The 21657-nt window shown below is 37.6% G+C and overlaps 1 protein-coding gene across 1 annotated transcript in view; it reads left to right on the forward strand.

Moving 5' to 3' along the window:
• PRKAA2 (protein kinase AMP-activated catalytic subunit alpha 2) overlaps window positions 1-18472 on the forward strand; it is a 118125-nt gene extending 99653 nt beyond the window's left edge. Inside the window, exons 7-9 of the mRNA XM_007947401.2 lie at window positions 11054-11558; window positions 16486-16612; window positions 18234-18472. Coding sequence (XP_007945592.1) covers window positions 11054-11558; window positions 16486-16612; window positions 18234-18472 — 871 coding nt within the window. The remainder of the gene's footprint in view (window positions 1-11053; window positions 11559-16485; window positions 16613-18233) is intronic.
• The last annotated feature ends 3185 nt before the right edge of the window (window positions 18473-21657 follow it).

Below are 21657 nucleotides of genomic sequence, written 5' to 3' on the forward strand. Positions count from 1 at the left end.
AGATTATCTTCTGTGTCTGTGTTAATTGGTTTCCCTTTTCTTTGTTGAAGAGGGTCTGTGCAATCCTTCTGCCTAGTCCGCCATCTTGCCCCACCTCACTTAATGTCTTCATATAGATTTGAGTTACTGCCTAATGTCTTTTCATTTTAGCCCAAAGTATTCCCTTTCTTATTGCTTGTAGGGCAAGTGATAAATCCTTTCAGTTTGTATTTAACTGTAAATGACTTAATTTCTCTTCTGTTTTTGAAGGATAATTTTGCTGGATATGGAATTTGTGGTTAACAAGTCTTCTTTCAGGATTTTAAATTGATCTTCCTACAGCCTTCTGACCTGCAAGGTTTCTGATGAGAAGTCATTTGCTTATCTCATTAAGAATGCCTTTTATGCGATGAGTAGGTTCTTGCTTGCTGCTTTTAAGATTCTCTGTTTGTCTTTTTGTCTTTTGACAGCTTTATTATGATGTGGCTAGGTGTGTGTATTTTTTGCACTTGTCTTACATTATAATAAAAAAATGAGAAATTCATTGAACTTCTTAGATGTGTTTAGATTACTGTTTTCCATAAAATTTGGGATTTGTTTTCAATAGGTATCACTTATTGACTCTTTTCATTAATAAAAGTATCATTAATGTCAGCCAGTATGTACTGTTTTCCATAAAATTTGGGATTTTTTTTCAATAGGTATCACTTATTGACTCTTTGCATTAATAAAAGTATCATTAATGTCAGTCAGTATGTGAGTGCAAAAAGGGTGTGAGGGAAGCATCATCGGACTTCCTCTGACTTCACCAGAGGGGAGAAGGATCAAGGTCAGCAGCCAAAGGCTGATTCCTATGAGGTGGAGGCGAACATGCCTCCGTCCTCCAACCTCTCTACCAGTTCTGACACCAACCGTCCCTCCCACAGCACTCTCTACTTCTCTGCTGACTTCCATAATTCACTGCAGTGGCTACACAGACCTCACACACAATAGTCATGATTATGGGCTTTATCAGGGAGCACTTAGGATACAGTTCTTCAGTCAGGACAGCTTCTCCTCAGCCATGCCTGAAGACAGGTTTCTCTCTGTGGCCCTCAGCCTCTTGGCCTGCCCTCTGCCCTGTTATGGCAAATGTTAAAGAGCTTCTTTAGCTCAGCTGATAAATGCCTGGAGGTACCCCACTCCACCAGAAGGCCTCCTGCCTGAAGGCACTTAGCTTTCTCCCTGCATGGGCTGGGAAGCCCACCACTCTGCCTCATGCTGGTCTCTTGGTTCTGCTGTGTCTGCTGCTGTGGTTTCTCTGTTGTCATCTCTTCCATCTCTCAGTACCTCAACAAAGTGTTATAACTCTGTCTTCTAGATCAAGGAAGTTTAGTTCAGGGTTCTTAAGTCCAAAGGATTGTGCCACTCCTGGCTTTTCTTTCTTGATGGTAGTGAGATCCCTCTTTCTACCTCTGGGATGGCTCATTTTAACCCTGACAAAACTTACCAGTCCTTATGTTAGGTTTCCATACACTTTATGTACACAGTCCCACCCCTAGGAGGGTGCCATGTACCTTATTTACATTTTTAGCAAGCTATTCATTCCCCTTGGTGGGCCACAAGCACCTTGTGATAGTTGGAGCTGTGTGTCAACTTGGCTGGACCACAGTTCTGTGTGGTTTAAGCAGTTGTGATGTGGGTCATTCCCATGATGGGATCGGATGTATATGTTTTGAGCAGCCATTCCATTGAAAGAGAGTTTCCCTAGGGGTGTGGCCTGCTTCTAATATATTTATAAACATCCTGGGAAAAGAGACAATCTTCTGTGGATTGGGATCTTGTTGTGCTGCCTACAACTGTCTGTGAGTGAACAATCCACCATTCATCCTGGAGATCTTGAATTCGTCATTTGTTGGAGTAAACAGCCCATATACTGCCTGCCAACCTTGAGCTTGTCAGCCCCTGCAGCTGCATGAGTTGGGAAAAGCCTCTAGCTTGACGTTTGACCCAAGAACTTTGGACTTACCAGCTTCTGTAAGTGTGTGAGCCATTTTCTTAAAATAAATTTCTCTTTCTCTATATGTATATATAAACTTTACTGGTTTTGCTTCTCTAGAATCCAGCCTAACACAGACCTCACATTTGCATAGTCCCACCCAGTCATCTGGTGGGAGTCACAAAGACCATTGGTGGTGGTGGTGATAGGTGCCACTGAGTTGGCTCCATCTCATGCTGACACTGCATACAACAGAACAAAACACTGCCTGGTCCTGTGACACATCCTCACAACACTGCCTGTACTTGAGCCCATCATCACAGCCAATCTGTGTCAATCTGTTTTGTTGAGGGTCTTCCCCTTTTTCACTCATCCTCTGTACCAAGCATGATATTCTTTTCAGGGATCAGTCTCTTCTGATAGCATGACACAAAGTAAGTGAGATGATACCTGGCCAGTCTCACTTCTAAGGAATATTATGGCTGTACTTCTTCCAAGACAGATTTGTTTATTCTTCTGGTAGTCTTTTCAGTATTCTTCATCAACACCAGAATTCAAATGCATCACTTCTTCCATGGTCTTCCTTATTCATTGTCCAGCTTTCACATGTTTATGAGACAATTGGAAATACCATGGCTTGGGTTAGGTGCACCTTAGTCTTCGAAGTGACATCTTTGCTCTTTTACACTTTAAAAGAGATCTTTTGCAGCAGATTTGCCTAGTGCAATATGACATCTGATTTCTTGATGACTGCTTCCAGGAGTGTTGAGTGTGGATCCAAGTAAAATGAAATCCCTGATGTAGTAGGCCCACTTTGGCTGGGCCTGGTTTTGAGTAGCTGGGCAGCTGGATGTAGTTATTCCCCATGGTGAGATTGGTAATCAACTCCATAGTGGAATCTACTGGAGCAGCTGAGTAGCTGCCTTAGAGATGTGGTCTGCTTCCAGCATATAAGGAGAAGTGTCGAGAAAGGTCTCTGAGCATTTTGACATGCTTGGACGCTGCATGTAGCTGAGTCTTCATTTAACAGCCTGCCATGTTTTCTGACAATCTTGTGACTGTCTCTGGACTTGAACTAGTGGCCTGCCATGTTGCGTGGTAATATTGGAACTGTGCCATTTTATTTGTCAATCTTGGGTTTGTCAGCCTTAGCAGTCAGCCTGAGTGAAGAAAGCCTCCAGATTCAGTGGGCCAAGAGCAAGAGGCAGAGCTGAAGCCCAAGGTTGAGGGGCTTTGACCTAGCCCCTAGAGCCTGGCACTTTGAACTTGGATTTTTAGCCTCCAAAACTGTAAGAGAATAAACTCCTGTTGGTTCAAGCTGTCCCATTTTTGGGTATGTCTGTTAGAGTGACACTGAGGTAACCAAAATACCTGACAACTTCAATCTTTTCTCCATTTATCATGATGTTGCTCATTGATCTAGTTGTAAGGGTTTTTGTTTTCTTTATGTTGAGGTATAATTCACAGTGAAGGCTGTAGTCTTTGCTGTTCATCAGTAAGTGCTTCAAGTCATCTTCATATTCACTTTTAACAAGCAAGATATGTCGTTTTGCATATTGCAGATTGGTAATGAGCCTTCCTCCAATCCTGATGCCACGTAACCTCTTCATAAAGTCCAGCTTCTCATATTATTTGCTCAGTGTACAGATTGACACACACTCTTCCTGATTTCAAACCATTCAGTATTCCCTTGTTTTGCTGGAATGACAGCCTCTTGATCTATGTACAGTTTCCTCATGAGCACAATTAAATGTCTTGAATTTCCATTCTTTGCAATATTATCCGTAATGTTTATGCAAATTCCTTTGCATAGGCAATAAAACAAAGGTAGACATCATTCTGGTATTTGCTTTCAGCCAGGATCCATCTGACATCAGCAATGATATCCCGTGTTACACGTCCTCTTCTGAATCCAGCTTGAGTTTCTGGCAGCTCCCTGTCAATATACTGCAACAACCATTTTTTAATTATCTTTGGCAAAATTCTACTTGCATGTGGTAATGATATTATTTGATAATTTCTGCATTCTGTTGGATCACCTTTCTTTGGAATGGGTACAAGTATGGATTTCTTCCAGTTGGTTGGCGAGGTAGCTGTCTTCCAATTTTCTTAGAATCATAAAGGAATGAGAACCTTCAGTACTGCATCCTTTTGTTGGAACATCTCAATGGGTATTCCATCAATTCCTGGAGGCTCGTTTTTCACCAGTTCCTTCAGTGCAGGTTGGACTCTTCCTTTAATACCATTGGTTCTTGATCATATGCTACCTCTTGAAATGAATGAACATTGACCAGTTCTTTTTGGTACAGTGACTCTGTACCTTCTTTCCAGTCTTTCTTAGTCTGGAAACTCTGCTGAAACCTGTCCACCATGGTTGACCTGTAGGTCCTTAAAATACCAGTGACATAGCTTCCAGAATCACAGCAACATACAAGCCACCACAGTACAACAAACTGACAGACAGGTGGTAGAGACCATCATCAGAAGAGCCATATTAAGGAATTCACTGCACTGCAACCAGTTACTGAGAAGAATGAAGAAAAATAAGATTGGTTCATTCCACTGATGAAGTCAGAGTTGGCAATAGGGAAGAAATATTCCAGTCCTTTCATTAATACTTGAAAATACTCAAATGATAAAAAGAAGCCTTTTTATTTAAGTATTTGACAGCCTGGGCATAACAAACATTGTATTTCCTAATTTTGAAGTACATACCCTTGGAGTAAAGCTATTCTTCCCTTCTAGATTCTGTTCATTTTCAGTCAATAAAAAATGGAACAGAAAATAAGCACTTGAATCATTTTTCCACTCCAGCAGAACCCATCCTCTTACTTTTTTTTTTTTTTTTTAACTTTTTTATTGGGGTTTGCATGAAACTTTGCAGAATAAATTGGTTTTCCATTCAGCAGTTTATACACATTTTGTTTTGTGAAATTGATTGTAATCCCCACAGTATAACAACACTCTTCCCACTTCTTCCTTGTGTTTACTGTTTCCATTCACCCTTCTTTCCTTTCCTTTTCGGCCTTCTGAGCTTTAATTCTGGGGTAATGCTGCTTTTTTAATCTTATGTGGTTGATTTTTCTAAGGAGCACATACCTCTCTGGTGTTAACTGTTCATCATATAGACCCATATATTATTTGGCTGAAAGTTAAGCTATGAGAGTGAGTTCAGTATCAGGCTTGAAAGGGTATCTAAGGGCCATTGTCTAGTGGGTTCCATCAGTCTGTGTCAGACTTATAAACCTGGTCTTTTTTATTATTTTGAGTTTTGGTCCACATTTTTCTCCCACTCAATCTGGGACCTTCTATTGTAATCCCGTGCAGAGCAATCAGCAATGGTAGCTGGGCACCATCTAGTTCTTCTGGTCTCAGGGTCATGGAGGTTGGAGTTGACGTGGGCCATTTGTCCTCTAGGCTAATTGTTTCTTTGCATGTTTGATTTTCTTTACTCTTCTTTGCTCTGGATGGGGAGAGACCAATAGTTTAGATGACCACTCAAAAACTTTTAAGACCCACGTTGCTACTCACCAAAGCACGATGTATAACCCTGTCTATATGGAACATGTTATGCCAATTAACCTTAATTTCTCCTGAGACTGTTGTCCTGAGCCCCCAGGACAGCTACTCATTCAGTCAAGGTGTTTGGTTATGGCTAAGAAGTTTTCATAACTTTGTCCCCTGTGTGCTTATGGATATATTTGCAGGACATAATAATACATATGTAGAAGTATCCTCTGTCAAACTTATATATATTTGTGGGTTTAGGCCCAGTTGCCTTTCTACTCCTGTTCAGCTTGAATATCTGTGTATCCATTTGTAGATTATTATTACTATTATCGCAGGATTGTGTATGAAATAGTATTAACCGTTGTTGCCTTTAACTCTTATGCTTCTCCTAGCGCCTTCCTTTGCCTTTATCATTTTGTGCTGACCTCCCCTTTATTTTATATTGCCTTTCCTTTCACCCGAGTTAATACATGTCTACCCACTAGTTAGTGATTTTCCCTCTGTTCCTCCCTGCTAACCTTCAAAGAATGATTCTTTCTGTGTGCAAACCTTTTCTTGACTTTCTATAGTGGTGGTTTCATATAACAGTTTTCCTTTTGTGATTGACTTATTTCACTCAGCGTAATGTTCTCATGATTCATCCATGTTATAAGGTGTTTCGCAGATTGGTCATTATTCTTTTAAGTTGTGTGGTATTCCATTGTTTGTATATATCATTGTTTGTTTATCCATTCATCCATTGATGGATACTTAGGTTGTTTCCATCTTTTTGCTATAGTAAATAATGTTGTGATGAACATGAGTGTGCATATATTTGTGCCATAGGTTTTATTTTTCTAGGATATATACTTAGTAATGGGATTTCTGGATCATATGGTATTTCTATCTCCAGCTTTCTAAGGAAGCGTTGTACTGTTTTCCACAGTTGTACCTTTTTACAGTAAAATTTGGGAAGTTTTCAGGCATTATTTCTTCAAAAATTCTTTCTGTTCCTTTTACTCTCTTATCATTCTGGGACACCTGTTATGTGTATGTTATTATTGATGGTGTCCTATAGATCTCTGAGGCTTTGCTCATTTTTCTTCATTTTTTTCTTTATGTTTTTTAGACTGAAACAAAAACCAAACCAAACTCACTGCTGTTGATTCAACTGTGACTCATAGTGACCCCTCTGAGGTGGTATCTCTATGGAAGTAGATTGCCCAGTCTTCCTTCCAAGGAGTGGCTAGTGGGTTTGAACTGCCAACCTTCTAGTTAGCAGTCAATGCCTTAGGCATTACGCCACCATCTTCACGTTTGTCAAATCTGCCTTCTGCCACCTCAGATCTACTATTGAGCTCCTCAAGTTAATTTTTCATTTATGTTATACTTTCAACTCTGGAATTTCTACTTATTTCTTTGTTAAAATTTCAGTATCTATTGATGTTGTTGTTGTTGTTATGTGCCATTGAGTCAGCCCCTACTCATAAGGACCCCTCCTTGGGTTGCCAAGGCAGTATCACTATGGAAGTAGATTGCCCAACCTTCCTTCTGACGAGTGGCTGGTGGGTTTGAACCGCCGGCCTTCTGGTTAGCAGTCAAGTGTCTTAGGCACTACGCTACCAGAGCTCCTATCTATTTATTGAGACATTGTTCATAAACTTTCTTTTCGTTCTTTAGAGATGATTTCTTTTACTTCTTTGAACATACTTAAAATAGTTCATTTACAGTCTTTGTCTCCTAAGTCCAATGTCTGCACTTCTTTAGGGACCATTTCTATTGATGATTTTTTTTTTTCCCTATGTATGTTCCATACTGGACATTTCAAATAATGTAACTTGAGAATTCTAGAAATCAGATTCCCCCTTCCCCACAATTTGTTGTTGTTGCTCCTGTTGGTTTGTTAAGTGATTTTCCTGAACTAATTCCACAAGTCTGTATTCTTGGTGTGGCCTATGAAGTGTCTGGTAGTAATCAGCTTGCTAATCATCTGATTCTTAGACAGGGATTTCTTTAAATGACTTAAATTTATAAATCTCTCAGCCTTTGCTGAGGGTCTCTGTGATATTTTAGAGTAGTTTCTTAATGCTCTAGCAAGCAGTTTATTCTTGTGCCTTAGTCTTTACCTCCTCCTTGTACAGATCAAAGTCAGCCAGTGGTAAGACCCTAGGACTTTCTCAGTTCTTTCCTAGGCATGCACACAAGCCCTGCATATGTATGTGGCTTTCTTGGTTCCTAGGACTTTATCAGACTTTTTCAATGCCCTCTATGTAACTCTTACTCCCTACCTTGTCCTTTTAAGTCTTTTTTTTTTTTTTTTTTTCCCAGTTTCTTGTTTGTCCCAACTGCTATTGCCATGTCAGGCAGGTACAGTGTTAAACAGCTGCTGTTGATTGTTTTTGACAAATGGCCTGTGGACAGACTGTTTGCAGGAATGAACTCTTTTGTCAAGTCAAATGAAGACAAGTCCTGTGAGTAAGGCTTTCTAGGGAATTGCGAGACAGGTCACATAATGGCAGTTCTCTGGAGGTGGAACTTATGGGGAGCTCCAGACCTCTTCTGTACTCCCTATCCCCTTAGTCATTGGGAGAAGGAGAATGACAATAGGGCAAGTTAAAATGCTACAAAATCACTGCTTTAACCAAAATTCAGCTGATTTTCTTGAGTAAATACTCTTCAGCGTTTGGTTACTTTCCAAAATTCTTAAAAAGTTGAATTGGACAGTTTTTGCCAATATTCCCATTGTTTTTATGGAGGAGTGGATATTTGGAATTCATTTGGAAAATACTCAACTTCCCCATTTGTGACTGTTATTTAAAAAATCTTAAACATGTAACATAACTTTTTGTCTTCTATTAGTTCTTTTGAAAAATGGTATCTATCTTAGTCATTTTGATTAGCAAATGTTTATTCAGTGATTATTGTGATAATTGAAAATAAGCACATTAATGAATTCATTATAGTCTTCATACTTCATGTGTAGATTCAGCATTTATTGAGCTCCATTCCACCAATTCTGCTGGTTACTAGAGAAGTGATACATAGGGTATGGTCTCTGTTTCACAGAGTTCTCAGTTTAGTGGAGAAGATTAAGAAATACTCAACAGTTGTAAGAAAGCATAATAAATGTTATAATACAAATATCTACTTGAGGCTGTGTTTCATCTGTAAATTATATCCACAGGATCTGGCACACCATCCTTTCTCACTTAAAATATCATATTATGATTATTATTTTAATTATCTTTTCAAGTCAATTTTTATACCACATGTAGAATGAGGTTTTAAAAATGCAATATAGATCTTTTCACCCTTGTCCCTGTACAATCTTCAGTGATTTTTCATCAGCCATAAGTTGAAATCCCAAATCCTTTTTATAGCCTATAACTCTTAGAGATACTGGAGTTCTTTTGCCCCTCCAACCCTGAACTCATTATGCTTTCATTATATTGACCTCAGATCAGTTCCTTGAACATGGCAAAACTATTTCTTGTCTCAGAGTCTTTGTACATATTATTTCTTTTGCTGAGAATACTTGTTCCTCAACCCTTTCCCTGGCAGATTTATAATTCTTAGGGTGTTTGCTTAAATATGACTCAGAATGACTTCCCTAATTGTTCCTCCATTCTGAATTTGCCTTTCCCATTATATGCTCAAGGGGCCTGGTGGCGTAGTGCCTAAGGCATTTGGCTGCTAACCAGAAGGCTGGCAGTTCAAACTCACCAAGCACTTCTCGGAAGGAATATTGGGCAATCAACTTCTGTAGAGATACTACCTCGGAAACCCAAGGAGGGGTCACTGTGAGTTGGGACCGACTCAATGGCAGTGAGTTTGTTTTTTTTGTTTTTTATTATATGCTCAAGAGGAACTCTGGTAGTGCAGTGGTTAAAGCATTCAGCTGCTAAGCAAAAGGTGGATGGCTCAAGTCAACCAGCTGCTCTGTAGGAGAAAGATGATGCAGTCTGCTTCTGTAGAGATTACAACCTTGGAAACCCTATGGGGCAGTTGTACTCTGTCCTGTAGGGTCACTGAGTCAGAGTCAATTTGATGGCAATGTTTTTTTTTTTTTTTCCAGGTTTCTTGTATGCTGTCATTGTATCTGTGTTTTTCTAGTCATAATTTTTATCACAGAATTTGTATATTTGTAATAATATGTTTAATCTTGTGTTTGTTTAATCTGTATCTAACTAAAATATAATCTCTGTAAGAGAAATATTTTATCTTTTTGCCTAGAGTATGTCCTCATAATAAATATTATCTAAATTATATGTAAACAATATTTTCATAGATTATAAATAAACAACTTATATTTACATGAATATAAATGTTGTATAAATGATAAGTATTTATAAATGTGTTCTTCAGTGAATAGAAGGCAGTCAGGAGAAATACGTATCGATCTGAAGTTACCTGAGAGGGTGCCCTGTTCTACCATGCAGCAATGCTTCAACAATTGTGAAGGAGTAGACAGTACGTATAGATAGTCAGATAAAAAGGAATGGAATTTTCTAAGGTAACAATAACAGATGTGTGAAAAAGCAAGATTTAGGAGAGTAGTTTTCACACTTTTTGGTTTTAGTACCCTTTACACTCTTAAAAATTACAGAAGACCCAAAAGGGTTTTTTTTGTGTGTGTGTGTATGTGTATGTAAAGTAGGTTATATCTTAATATTTATTATATTAGAAACTAAAACTGAGAAATTAGAAAAAAAGTTTGTCTAAGTTAATTTTAAAATAAAATCAAAACAGTTTTAATCTAAATAACATTTTTTATGAAAAATAATTATGTTTTTCTAAAAAAAAAATGAAAAGAGTAGGATTATTTCACATTTTTTTAAAATCCTTTTATTGTCTGATATAATCAAAGATAGCAGCTAGCTTCTCACGTTTATTTTTTCATTTAGTCTCTTGTAATATATATAGTTGAAGACTATGATGAATATCTGGCCTTAGATAAGTGGTTGGAAAAGGGAGAACTATGTTAATAGCAATAAGATGACTATGGATATCTTCTTTAATATTACACTTATGCTTGACATATTGGTTACAGTATCAAATCAGAAAACATATCAGTGAACTTAATATTCATTTTATTACATTAAGATCCACTGATCTACCTTGCATTCTGAGTAGATTTTTTTACCCATGTATGATTATGTGACATCATGCATCAGCTATTTGGAAAATATTATGATGTATTTCATTATACAATATCAAAAAATCTAATTATTATTACCACCAATCTCATCAGAAAACTCTTTTAAGTGTGGAGAAGCTGTCAAGCTCAAGGGAACATATACAGTTATCTAAAATTTTAAATCTTTGCTTGAAAGCTTGAATTTTATTAGTAGCAAAAAATACTAAGTGACAAGCTCCCTTTGTTCATTTTCAAGAAATGTAAACATAATCCTCAAGTGTGAATAGCTGTAGTTATTCAAAGGTAGAGATTCATCAAGTTGCCCAAGGTCACATAGCTAGTAAGTAGCAGAACTAAAACTAGAGAGCAAATCCTTCTGATTCTCTTATGCTTTATTGCCTCATGTCTAAATTGTTTAGGATTTGCCAGAGCATGTTCTTAACAATAGTGCATTGTGGTATTTTTTCTAGAGAGCATGAATGGTTTAAACAAGATCTGTCCAGTTACTTATTTCCTGAAGACCCCTCCTATGATGCTAACGTCATTGATGATGAAGCTGTAAAAGAAGTGTGTGAAAAATTTGAGTGCACAGAATCAGAAGTAATGAACAGTTTATATAGTGGTGACCCTCAAGACCAGCTTGCAGTGGCTTATCATCTTATCATTGACAATCGGAGAATAATGAACCAAGCCAGTGAGTTCTACCTCGCCTCTAGTCCCCCAACTGGTTCTTTTATGGATGATAGTGCCATGCATATTCCCCCAGGTCTGAAACCTCATCCAGAAAGGATGCCACCTCTTATAGCAGACAGCCCCAAAGCAAGATGTCCACTGGATGCGCTCAATACGACGAAGCCTAAACCTTTAGCTGTAAAAAAAGCCAAGTGGCATCTGGGAATTCGAAGTCAAAGCAAACCATATGACATTATGGCTGAAGTTTACCGAGCTATGAAGCAGCTGGATTTTGAATGGAAGGTAGGAAATCATATAGTGCATTAAGGTCTTCGTAGAAGCCATTTTCCTGTACAGTAAGCTGGTGAGCCACTGAGTTGAGAATTGAGGTCAGTAACATGCTGGTTTTGATTTAGTTACAAATTTAGTGATCTTGATTCTTCCGGCTGCTAACTCATTATTTCTAATAATAGACTACATTCATTCAAAACAAAAGAAATAAACATCTATGAGACTGAAAAGCTGATGGTGTTGGGGACCTACATATTTAATTATAAAATAACATGCCTGGCGAAGAAATAGTTGATTAAACTTGAAATCAAATAGCCCATCTGTTTCAGCATGCTGTATAGCAGTAAAAAGTTCTTGCATGCTTTCACGTTCTCTCTCTCTTTAGGGAGGTTTTTTTTTTTTTTTTTAATGTTTGTTTTTGGTGATTGTGACAGCTAGTGGTCAGTACAAATTATTCCATCAGGACATGTTGATTCAGTCAGTAAATACTTTTCTCTGGGTTGAGAAAAACTTATTTGATTTGTGCTTTTATCCTTAGTCATGGCATATATTCATTAGCACATTTTACTTTTTTTAAATAATTAGTACTTAATCTATTTGAACGTATGTGGGAGGTAAAACATGTTTTTCATGTTAGATGCCCCGTTTCCTCTTGTTCCTTTTTTGAAGACTATGAGTTTTTTTTTTTCTTTTTAAAGAAGAATAAAAATATTCAAATTTACCATATATAGATAGTCATACGACACGTATGCATAAAACAGTCATTTTCATATTCTTGGTTATACATGGAATGAATAAATGAAATATTTTCCTAAAACCACTTGAAAAATAGATCTCCCTTTTCTAAAACAGTTTTATTTATTTAGTTAAAAAAGATGCTAACCTCTTTAAAATCCCTTACTAAAAAATGTTTGAACTAAGTTTTCAGATGTTTTGAAAACCCAGAATCATTTTTTATCAGTGCAATAGTTATCTCATCTGTAAAAGAAACAATGTCTACCTCACAGCATTATTGTGATACTTAAATTTTGTGACAGTACCTGTTAGAATGCCTGATGTAAATCATTAACACATTAGTTCCCCTTTATTCCTTCTACTGTGTATTTATTAGGTGAAGGTGTTCAAGCTGAGGCTGCACAAACAAAACCATTCTTGATGTTTTAGGGTAGGTGCATAACTGGAAAGAAGGTTGGGCTCTATAGAATCTCTAAATGCCCTTCAAATTTTAATTAATATACACTGAAGTAGAGTCATGACATGGTTGGAGTAAAGCATTCAGATTCTTCATTTGCTGACTCAAAATAAGAAGAAACAGCTGCAAAATCTGTTAATAATTGGAATGTGGAATGTACGTAGTATTAATCTAGGTAAGTTTGGGATTGTAGAAAATGAACTGGAACACATAACGATTGATATCCTAGGCATTAGTGAGCTGAAATGGACTGGTATTGACCATTCTGAATTGGACAATCATATGGTCTACTATGCCAAGAACGACAAATTGAAAGGCAGTGGCATTGCATTCATCATCAAAAAGAACATTTCAAGATCTATCTTGAAGTACAATACTGTCAGTGATAGGATAATAATATCCATATAAATACAAGAAAGACAAGTTAATATGACTGTTATTCAAATTTATGTACCAACCACTAAAGCCAAAGATTAAGAAATTGAAGATTTTTACCACTTTCTGCAGTTTGAAATTGATCAAACATGCAATCAAGATGTATTGATAATTACTGGTGTTAGAGTGCAAAAGATGAAAACAAAGAAGGAACGTCAGCATTGGTAGTTGGAAAATATGACCTTGGTGATAGAAACAAAGCCAGAGATCACATGATAGAATTTTCCCAGACCTATAGTTTATTCATTACAAGTACCTTTTTTCAACAGCATAAACAGCAACTATATATGTGGCTTTTGCCAGATGGAATACATAGGAATCAAATCAACTACATCTATGGAAAGAGACAGTAGAGAAGATCAGTATCATTGGTCAAAACAAGGCCAGGGACCAACTGCAGAACCACCAGAGCTCCTAGACCATAAATTGTTCATATGCAAATTCAAGTTGAAGCTGTAGAATAGTTACACAAGTCCAAAATAGCCAAATTATGACCTTGACTATATTCTACCTGAATTTAGACACCATCTGAAGAATAGATTTGATGTATTGAACACCAGTGACTGAAGATCAGATGATTTGTGGGATGAGATCAAGAACATCACACATGAAAAAGCAAAAGGTCATTATAAAGATAGAGAAGAAAGAAAAACTAAAGTGGATGTCAGAAGAGACTCTAAAACTTGTTTTTTTTTTAAGAGTAGAGAAAATTATTTATTGCAAAGCGGCAATACAAAGAGGCAGGAGTCTTTTACCCAGATATGACTCTAAAACTTGCTATTAAACATAGAGTAGCTAAAGAAAATGGAAGAAATGATGAAGTAAAAGATCTGAACAGAAAATTTCACAGGTGGCTCGAGAAGACAAAGTGAAGTATTGTAATAAAATATGCAAAGAACTGGAGTTAGAAAACCAAAGGAGAAACAACTTGGTATTTCTCAACCTGAAAGAACTAAAGAAAAAATTCAAACATCGAATTGCAAGATATTGAACAACACAGGAAGCATCAATAGAAGATGGAAGGAATACACAGTCACTGTACCAAAAAGAATTGGTCAATGTCCAACCCTTTCAGGGGCCAGCATATATTATCAAGAACCAATGGTATTGAAGAAAAAAAAAAACCTCTAAGCTGAACTATAGGCATTAGTAAAAAACAGGGTTCCAGGAATTCATGGAATACCAGATGAGATGTTCCAACATTGGATGCAATGCTGGAGACCTTTACTCATTTATGCCAAGAAATTTGGAAGACAACTACTTGGCCAACTGACTGGAAGAGATCAATATTTGTCCCAATCCAAACAAAGATGATTTAACAAAATGAGGAAATTATTAAACAATATCAATATCACATATAGGGAGCTCTGGTAGCATAGTGCCTAAGGCACTTGACTGCTAACCAGGAGGCTGGCGGTTCAAAGCCAACAGCCACTCCTCAGAAGGAAAGTTGGGTAATCTACTTCCATAGTGATACTGCCTCAGAAACCCAAGGAGGGGTCACTATGAGTTGGGTCCGATTTGACGGCACATAACAACAACAACAACATCACATGTAAGTAAAATTTTGCTAAAAATAATTTAAAAATGGTTGCAGCAGTACTTGGGACTGTGAGAAATTCAAGTCTGGTTCAGAAGATGGCATGCAATGAAAGATACCATTCCTGATATCAGATGGATCTTGGCTGTAATCAGAGAATACCAGAAAGATGTTTACTTGTGTTTTATTGACTATGCAAAGCCTTCAGCTGTGTGAATCATAATAAATTATGGATAACACTAAAAAGAATGGGAATTCTAGAATTGTGCTCATGAGGAACCTGTAAATAGACCAAGAGGCAGCGATTCGAACAGAACAAGGGTTACTGCATGGTTTAAAATCAGGAAAGGATACATCAAGGTTGTATCCTTTCACCATACTCATTCAGTCTGTGTGCTGAGGAAGTAATCTGAGAAGCTGGACTATAGGAAAAAGAATGTAGCATTGGGGTTGGAAGAAGACTCATTTATAATTTGATATATGCAGATGACACAACCTTGCTGAAAGGGAAAAAACTTGAAGATCAAAGACTACAGCCTTCAGTATGGATTACTCGACATAAATAAAACAACAATCCTCACAACTGTACCCATAAGCAACATCATGATAAATGGAGACAAGATTGCAGTTGTCAGGGACCTCATTTTACTTGAATCCACAATCATCACCCATGGAGCAGCAGTCAAGACATCAAAGAACATATTGCATTGGGCAAATCTGCTGTGAAAGACCTCTTTAAAGTGTTAAAGAGCAAAGATGTCACTTTGAAGACTAAGGTGCATGTGACCCAAGTCATGGTCTTTTCAGTCACCTCATATGTATGTAAGAGCTGGGTAATGAATAAGGAAGACAAAAGAAGAATTGATACATTTGAATTATTGTGTTGGTGAAGAATATTGAATATACCGTGGACTGTCAAAAGGCCAATCTGTCTTTGATGAAATACAGCCAGGAATACTTCTTAGAAGTAAGGATGCTGAGATGTTGCCTCTGGTAGTTTAGTCATGTTGTCAGGAGGGACAAGTCCCTGGAGAAGGACCTCATGCCTGGCAAAGTAGACGGTAAAGTAGCAAAAAAGAGGAAGACCCTCAACGAAATGGGTTGACACAGTTGCTGCAACAGTGGGCTCAAGCAGAGCAATGATTGTGAGGATTGTGCAAGACCGGGCATTGTTTTGTTCTGTTGTACGTAGGGTTGTTATGAGTGAGAATGGACTTGATAGTACCTAACAACAACAACAAAAATGTTGGCATATTTGGGAATTAACCAAATACTAGAGTAAACTGTTGTTAGCTACCCTTGAGCCAGCCCCAAGTCATGGCAACCCCATGCACAACAGAATGAAACACTTCTCAATCTTATGATTGAGCACGTCTCCACGATCGGTTGCCAGTTGGATTGTTTTGATGTATAGGGTTTTTATTGTCCCATTTTTGGAAGTAGATCATCAGGGCTTTCTTCCTTGTCTAACTTATTTTCGAAGTTCTGTTGAAACCCTTTTAGCATCATAGCAACTCACCAAACTCCAGTGACAGAGGTAGCTGTATATGAGGTGCACTGGGAGTGGGGGGAGTTGAACCCAGATCTCCCATCCACAATGGAAGGCAAGAATTCTACCACTGAACCACCAATGCCTCCAAAGCAGGAATTCTTTCCCTATCTCTGACCCCTATTAGTTGTTTGTTTGTTTTTTACATTCTTTGCAGTAAGAAGAGAAACATTTTGCAGTTTATTTTTATTGTTTTTCCTTAAAAGAGGATTTCTCATGTTAGGTGGTGAATGCATATCATCTTCGAGTAAGAAGAAAGAATCCAGTGACTGGCAACTATGTGAAAATGAGCTTACAGCTTTACCTGGTTGACAACAGAAGCTATCTCTTGGACTTTAAAAGCATTGATGGTAAGAAGCTATACGAGCATTAGCTTAGAAAAGATAAAACTTGGCACTAGTTGATAAGATAGTAAAATCATTTCAAAGAAATCTTCTTTCCTAGACTTTACATAATCTAGATTTAACCAAAATATAAGTGAAATGAAAAGATCTGAAGACATGTGGAATATATTTTACCCAAAAGAAGCATTTCCTTGGGATTAAAAACTCATTTAAATTGTTAACTGTGGAGAAAAAGGAACAACCAGGGAAGCAATTTTTATTGAAAATTAGTAGATATTTTCAGGCTCTTTGTATGGAATGGAGAAACATTCATATACTATTACTGTTGCCATTATAATATCCTTTTTTCTTAGTTAGAGTCCTTTATCTGGGAAGCAACGTGACCAAATAGACTGATCCTGAGATTTGGGGTGGTCTTAAGTATCCATAGTAATCTAGGAGCCAAAAGAGTCAGAGAAAGTGGTCATGCCCAAGTCTTTACTATTTGCCAAGAGTCAAACCTGAGTAAAACAGATATGATTATTCCACTCAGAGGGCCAAGTGGGCTATAAACAGAATGAACCAAGGGTCAGGTGCTGGATAGATAAGAATGAAAATGAATTTAGAGTTTGGGACCTTGTTTTAAACAGATCATTTATATTTTAATTTTGAACTGCCATCATTTTTAAGTGTGTTTACATGGTCCTGTGACTACTTTTCATTAAAATTACCTTGGGTTTTGATTAAAATGCAGCTTTTGGGGAATCACCCCAAAACCGAAAATAACCAAACCCACTGTCATCGAGTTGATTCTGACTTACTCTGGTAGCATAATGGCTAAAGCACTTGACTGCTAACCAGAAGGCTGGCGGTTCAAACCCACCAGCCACTCCTCGGAAGGAAGGTTGGGCAATCCTACTTCCGGAAACCCAAGGAGAGGTCACTATGAGTCAGGGCCGACTCGACGGCACATAACAACAACAACAACACAGAAAAATGTAGGACTGCCCCATAGAGTTTCCAAAGTATAAATCTTTACAGAAGCAGACTGTCTCAGTCTTTGTCCCATGAAGTGACAGGTGATTTTGAACCACCAGCCTTTTGGTTAGCAGCAAATATTTTAGCACTGTGCCAAAAGAGCTCCTTGGAATCACCCTGGACCTACAAAACACAGTCTCTGGAGACGGGTTCTGGGAAACTTGGAAACTACATTTCTAGCAAGATCCCCTGCCCTCCTGCTAGCAATTCCAGTGTGCCATGAAGTTTCACAATCACTGTAAGATGGTAACTTTTGTTTTTATTTTAATATTATTTTTGTAGATATACAGCAAGAAAATAAGTAGCCAAGGATGTGCTTTCTTCAAAGTTTGATTTCAAGGTTAATGATCAGTACTGTATTGAGAAAGATTTAGGGGCCAAATTTTGGCTGGGTGGAAATGTGATCGATTAGCATTGTCTGCCATGATTGCAGGAGGAAGAGGCATTGCCATTCCTGTTCCTAAGATACTGAAATGATGACATTCGTTATTAAGTGGCTCTTGCCCAGTCACATATATCTACTTACTTAATATTTTGAATCTAATAGTTCCAGAGAAGAGCTGGGGCAAATAAACTTTTCATAAAAATTGTTGGTTTTGGTTCATTTCAGATGAAGTGGTAGAGCAGAGGTCTGGTTCATCAACACCTCAGCGTTCCTCTTCTGCTGCTGGCTTACACAGACCAAGATCAAGTTTTGACTGCACAACTGCAGAGGGCCATTCACTTTCTGGCTCTTTCACTGGCTCCTTGACTGGCAGCACGTTGTCTTCAGTTTCACCTCGCCTTGGCAGTCACACCATGGATTTTTTTGAAATGTGTGCCAGTCTGATCACTACTTTAGCCCGTTGATGATCTGTCTCTAGTCTCTGTGTTTCTGTTATTGCACTGTGAAAACCAGATATATTCTTGAAATTATTATTTTACTCACTACTGGATATCATACTCTGCAGTGCTCACTGAGAGATGTAAATACCTCCAAGGGTTAGTTAGTGCCATTGAAATTACTGAAGACAAAAAAGTGTGACATTTTATTTCTCTGTTGAAATCTGTGATTTAGTTTGGCCTGTGATAATTCACATAGGCAGCTTTTTTTTAATAGATGAACAATAATGCAGATTATTGTTAATTTTAAATTGTGAGTTCACTGCAGTATGATTAATACACCTTCAATGATGAACTGTCACAATCTGAGAATTTGGCAGCACTCACTTGCTTTACTGTTTGGTGTAGGTAAATCCAGTGTATTTCCTAAATTTTAGCAGGCTTTAAGCTGTGTTTATACCCTCAATTTCTCTTGCACAAGATCAAGAAAACAAACCATTAGTAAGATCATATTTAAATGTTTAAATCTTTAAAAGACTGCCCCCACAATTTCAGAAGCCAAGTTCTTCTAGCAGTTTTTGCAAATACTGCATAATGTTCAGTGGAAGGGCTGTGGTCCTTTTACAGGTATCCATAATTTCCAAGTTCCTTAAAAACAGCTATAACCAACTTAACAACATAACCAATTCAGGGTTTTAAGATCTCCCTGAACAATATTTATCTTAGGAGCCTTAAGGGTTCTGTTCAGTGTTGGAACATCTGGAGTTGCAACAACTTTTCTCTTTTCTATAAACTTAAACATGCCTTCAAAACCAATCTTTTTCTCACCAAGAAGGATTAATAGTTAAATGAAACAAAGCAAAAATAGCAAGAGTCTCTTAAAAGAGAACTCTCAGGTTTGTTTTCTTATTGAGTTTGTGTGCAGGTTTGCGGGGAGTGTTAGGGTTCTGTTGCACACACGATGCTAATTCTTTATTGAAGTTTTAAGTTTGTTCTTGCAACTCCCCATACCCCATATCTTCCTTAGTCACCTTTGTTTATGTTCGTTGTTTGATGTCAGTGGTTGAAATGACTTAGCTTTTAAATCTTTTCTGGCTCCCTTTCCTTGTTCTTTATCTTGGTTGCTAAACATTCAATTTGGAAACACTGTTTTGGCCCTAAGGGCTTTTGTGTCCTTCTAGCTTGATAGGCTGTGACCTTCACTGTTGAACCTGATGGGGCAGGGAAGCCTTAAAACATTTTTTTAAAAAAATTTTCTCTTGAACAAATACTTGTGTTGTTTACATATATACATATATGTATGCAAACACCAGTGCTTTTATAGGAAAACCAAACAGGTTTTTGTTTTGCTTTGTGTGGGTTATTTTTAAGGTTTGAAAAAACTATATACAGCAGAGTAGATAATAGCTTATTATTTTTCGTTTTAGTGAAAGTATTTAATTTTTAAATTATGTGTAATTTATCTAATTTGTATTTATTCATTTATTTTGTTTAATATAGTTACAAATCACATTCTGCAGACTTAGCTAGAAAAGATTAAGCACTTGAAAACAGAAAGTGACATTGCCTTGACAGGATTATCTTTGCCAAAAATAATGTATTTTTTACCAAGAACAGATGAGAATATTAGACCAAATTTTTCCTGTGTTTATTTATGAAAGACAAGTATTTCTATCTTTAGTTTTTTGAATCAAGAGATTGCAATGTGTCACATGCATCATATTGTTTTGTAGAACTTTTAAAAAATGGTGTTAAGTAACTTGTACGTCCAACTTCTTAATATCAGAATAAAAGGAATCCTTGTTTGTGACTTTGAGAAGGCCCTTAGGGTTGCAGTTTTGAGATGTTTTAATTTTAATCTTTGAAACATTGCCATCTAGTGGCTTCAAGGGGTACTTTTTTAGTCTTTTTTTTTTTTACTTTAAATAATAAGGTGTTTTTGTAAGCAGTCTTGTCCCCATGTGTCATGAGTTGGGATTAACTCAATGGCAACTAACAACAATAACGACAAACAGTCTTGCTGGAGTCCCTGGGTGGCTCATACAGTAAAACACTCCACTATTGGCCCACACTCGGAAGGAAGATTGGGGCAATCTACTTCGTAGTTTTACCACCTTGGAAACCTAAGGAGGGGGTCCCTATGAGTTGGATCCGACTCCACGGCAGTGCGTTACTGGCCCAGAAGTTGGTGCTTTGAACCCATTCAGAGGCACCTTAGAAGACAGGCTTAGTGATCTGCTTCCCAGGGGTTACACACAGCCTTGAAAACCCTATGGAGTAGTTCTACTCTGCACATGTGGAGTTGCCGTGAATCAAAATCAGCTGTTGTTCAAAATGTGCCATTGAGTGGAACCCGACTCATAGCGACCCCTCCTTGGATTTCCTAGGCAGTATCACTACAGAAGTAGATTGCCCAACCTCCTTTGGAGGAGTGGCTGGTGGGTTTGAACCGCCAGCCTTGTGGTTAGCAGTCAAGTGAATGAGATGACCTGAGAAATAAGGAATTAATGTGATTCCTTATCCCCAAGCACAACATCCACAATTCTGAAGCTGAAGAACAAGCAGGAAGGAATCCAGTGGCATTTTAGTGGCATTAATCCAATAAATCAAACCCTAGAAACTTTATCATATCACAATTACTTTTTATATGGATGATTATCATGTATATATATTATCCACAGTTTGATAGTTACCTGCTAAATCGTAGGAAAACCAAAGGTCTCAGTTGGGGTTCTTGTATGTTAAAGTTCTTAAAGCATAGCCATTCTGTGAATCTAGATGGTATCGGAAATTTGTAGAGAGATTTCAGGAAATTCAGACCAGTACAATAGGAGCTTTTTGTTGCTAATGGATAGGAAGAAGGAAAAAATCAGTTGCTGTCGCGAAATTACTTCCCACATTTTAGTCTTCTAAACTAGTTAAAAATGTGGGTAAATAGATGTGGCACAGTTAAACCACTTAAGATTATGGAAGAGAGCTTCTTTTATTAAGTTGTAGGCAAGACCACGCCTGTGTCATGGAAATGAACTCCATTTGGTTCTAAAATATTGTATCCCAAAGTGTGTCCCACAGGGTGAATAAGTTTGGAAAATGTTACATGCTATACTCCTCCTTGAGGATGACAATGCCTATCAACAGTAGGGGCTTTGAGAAGTCCTTCCATGAAAACAAGAAAGCTAATTAACTTTGTTTAAACCCTGCTTTTCCCAAAT

This window comes from Orycteropus afer, unplaced genomic scaffold (assembly GCF_000298275.1).
Source record: "Orycteropus afer afer isolate SDZICR_OR568_19922 unplaced genomic scaffold, OryAfe1.0 scaffold00183, whole genome shotgun sequence".
NCBI lineage: Eukaryota > Metazoa > Chordata > Mammalia > Tubulidentata > Orycteropodidae > Orycteropus > Orycteropus afer.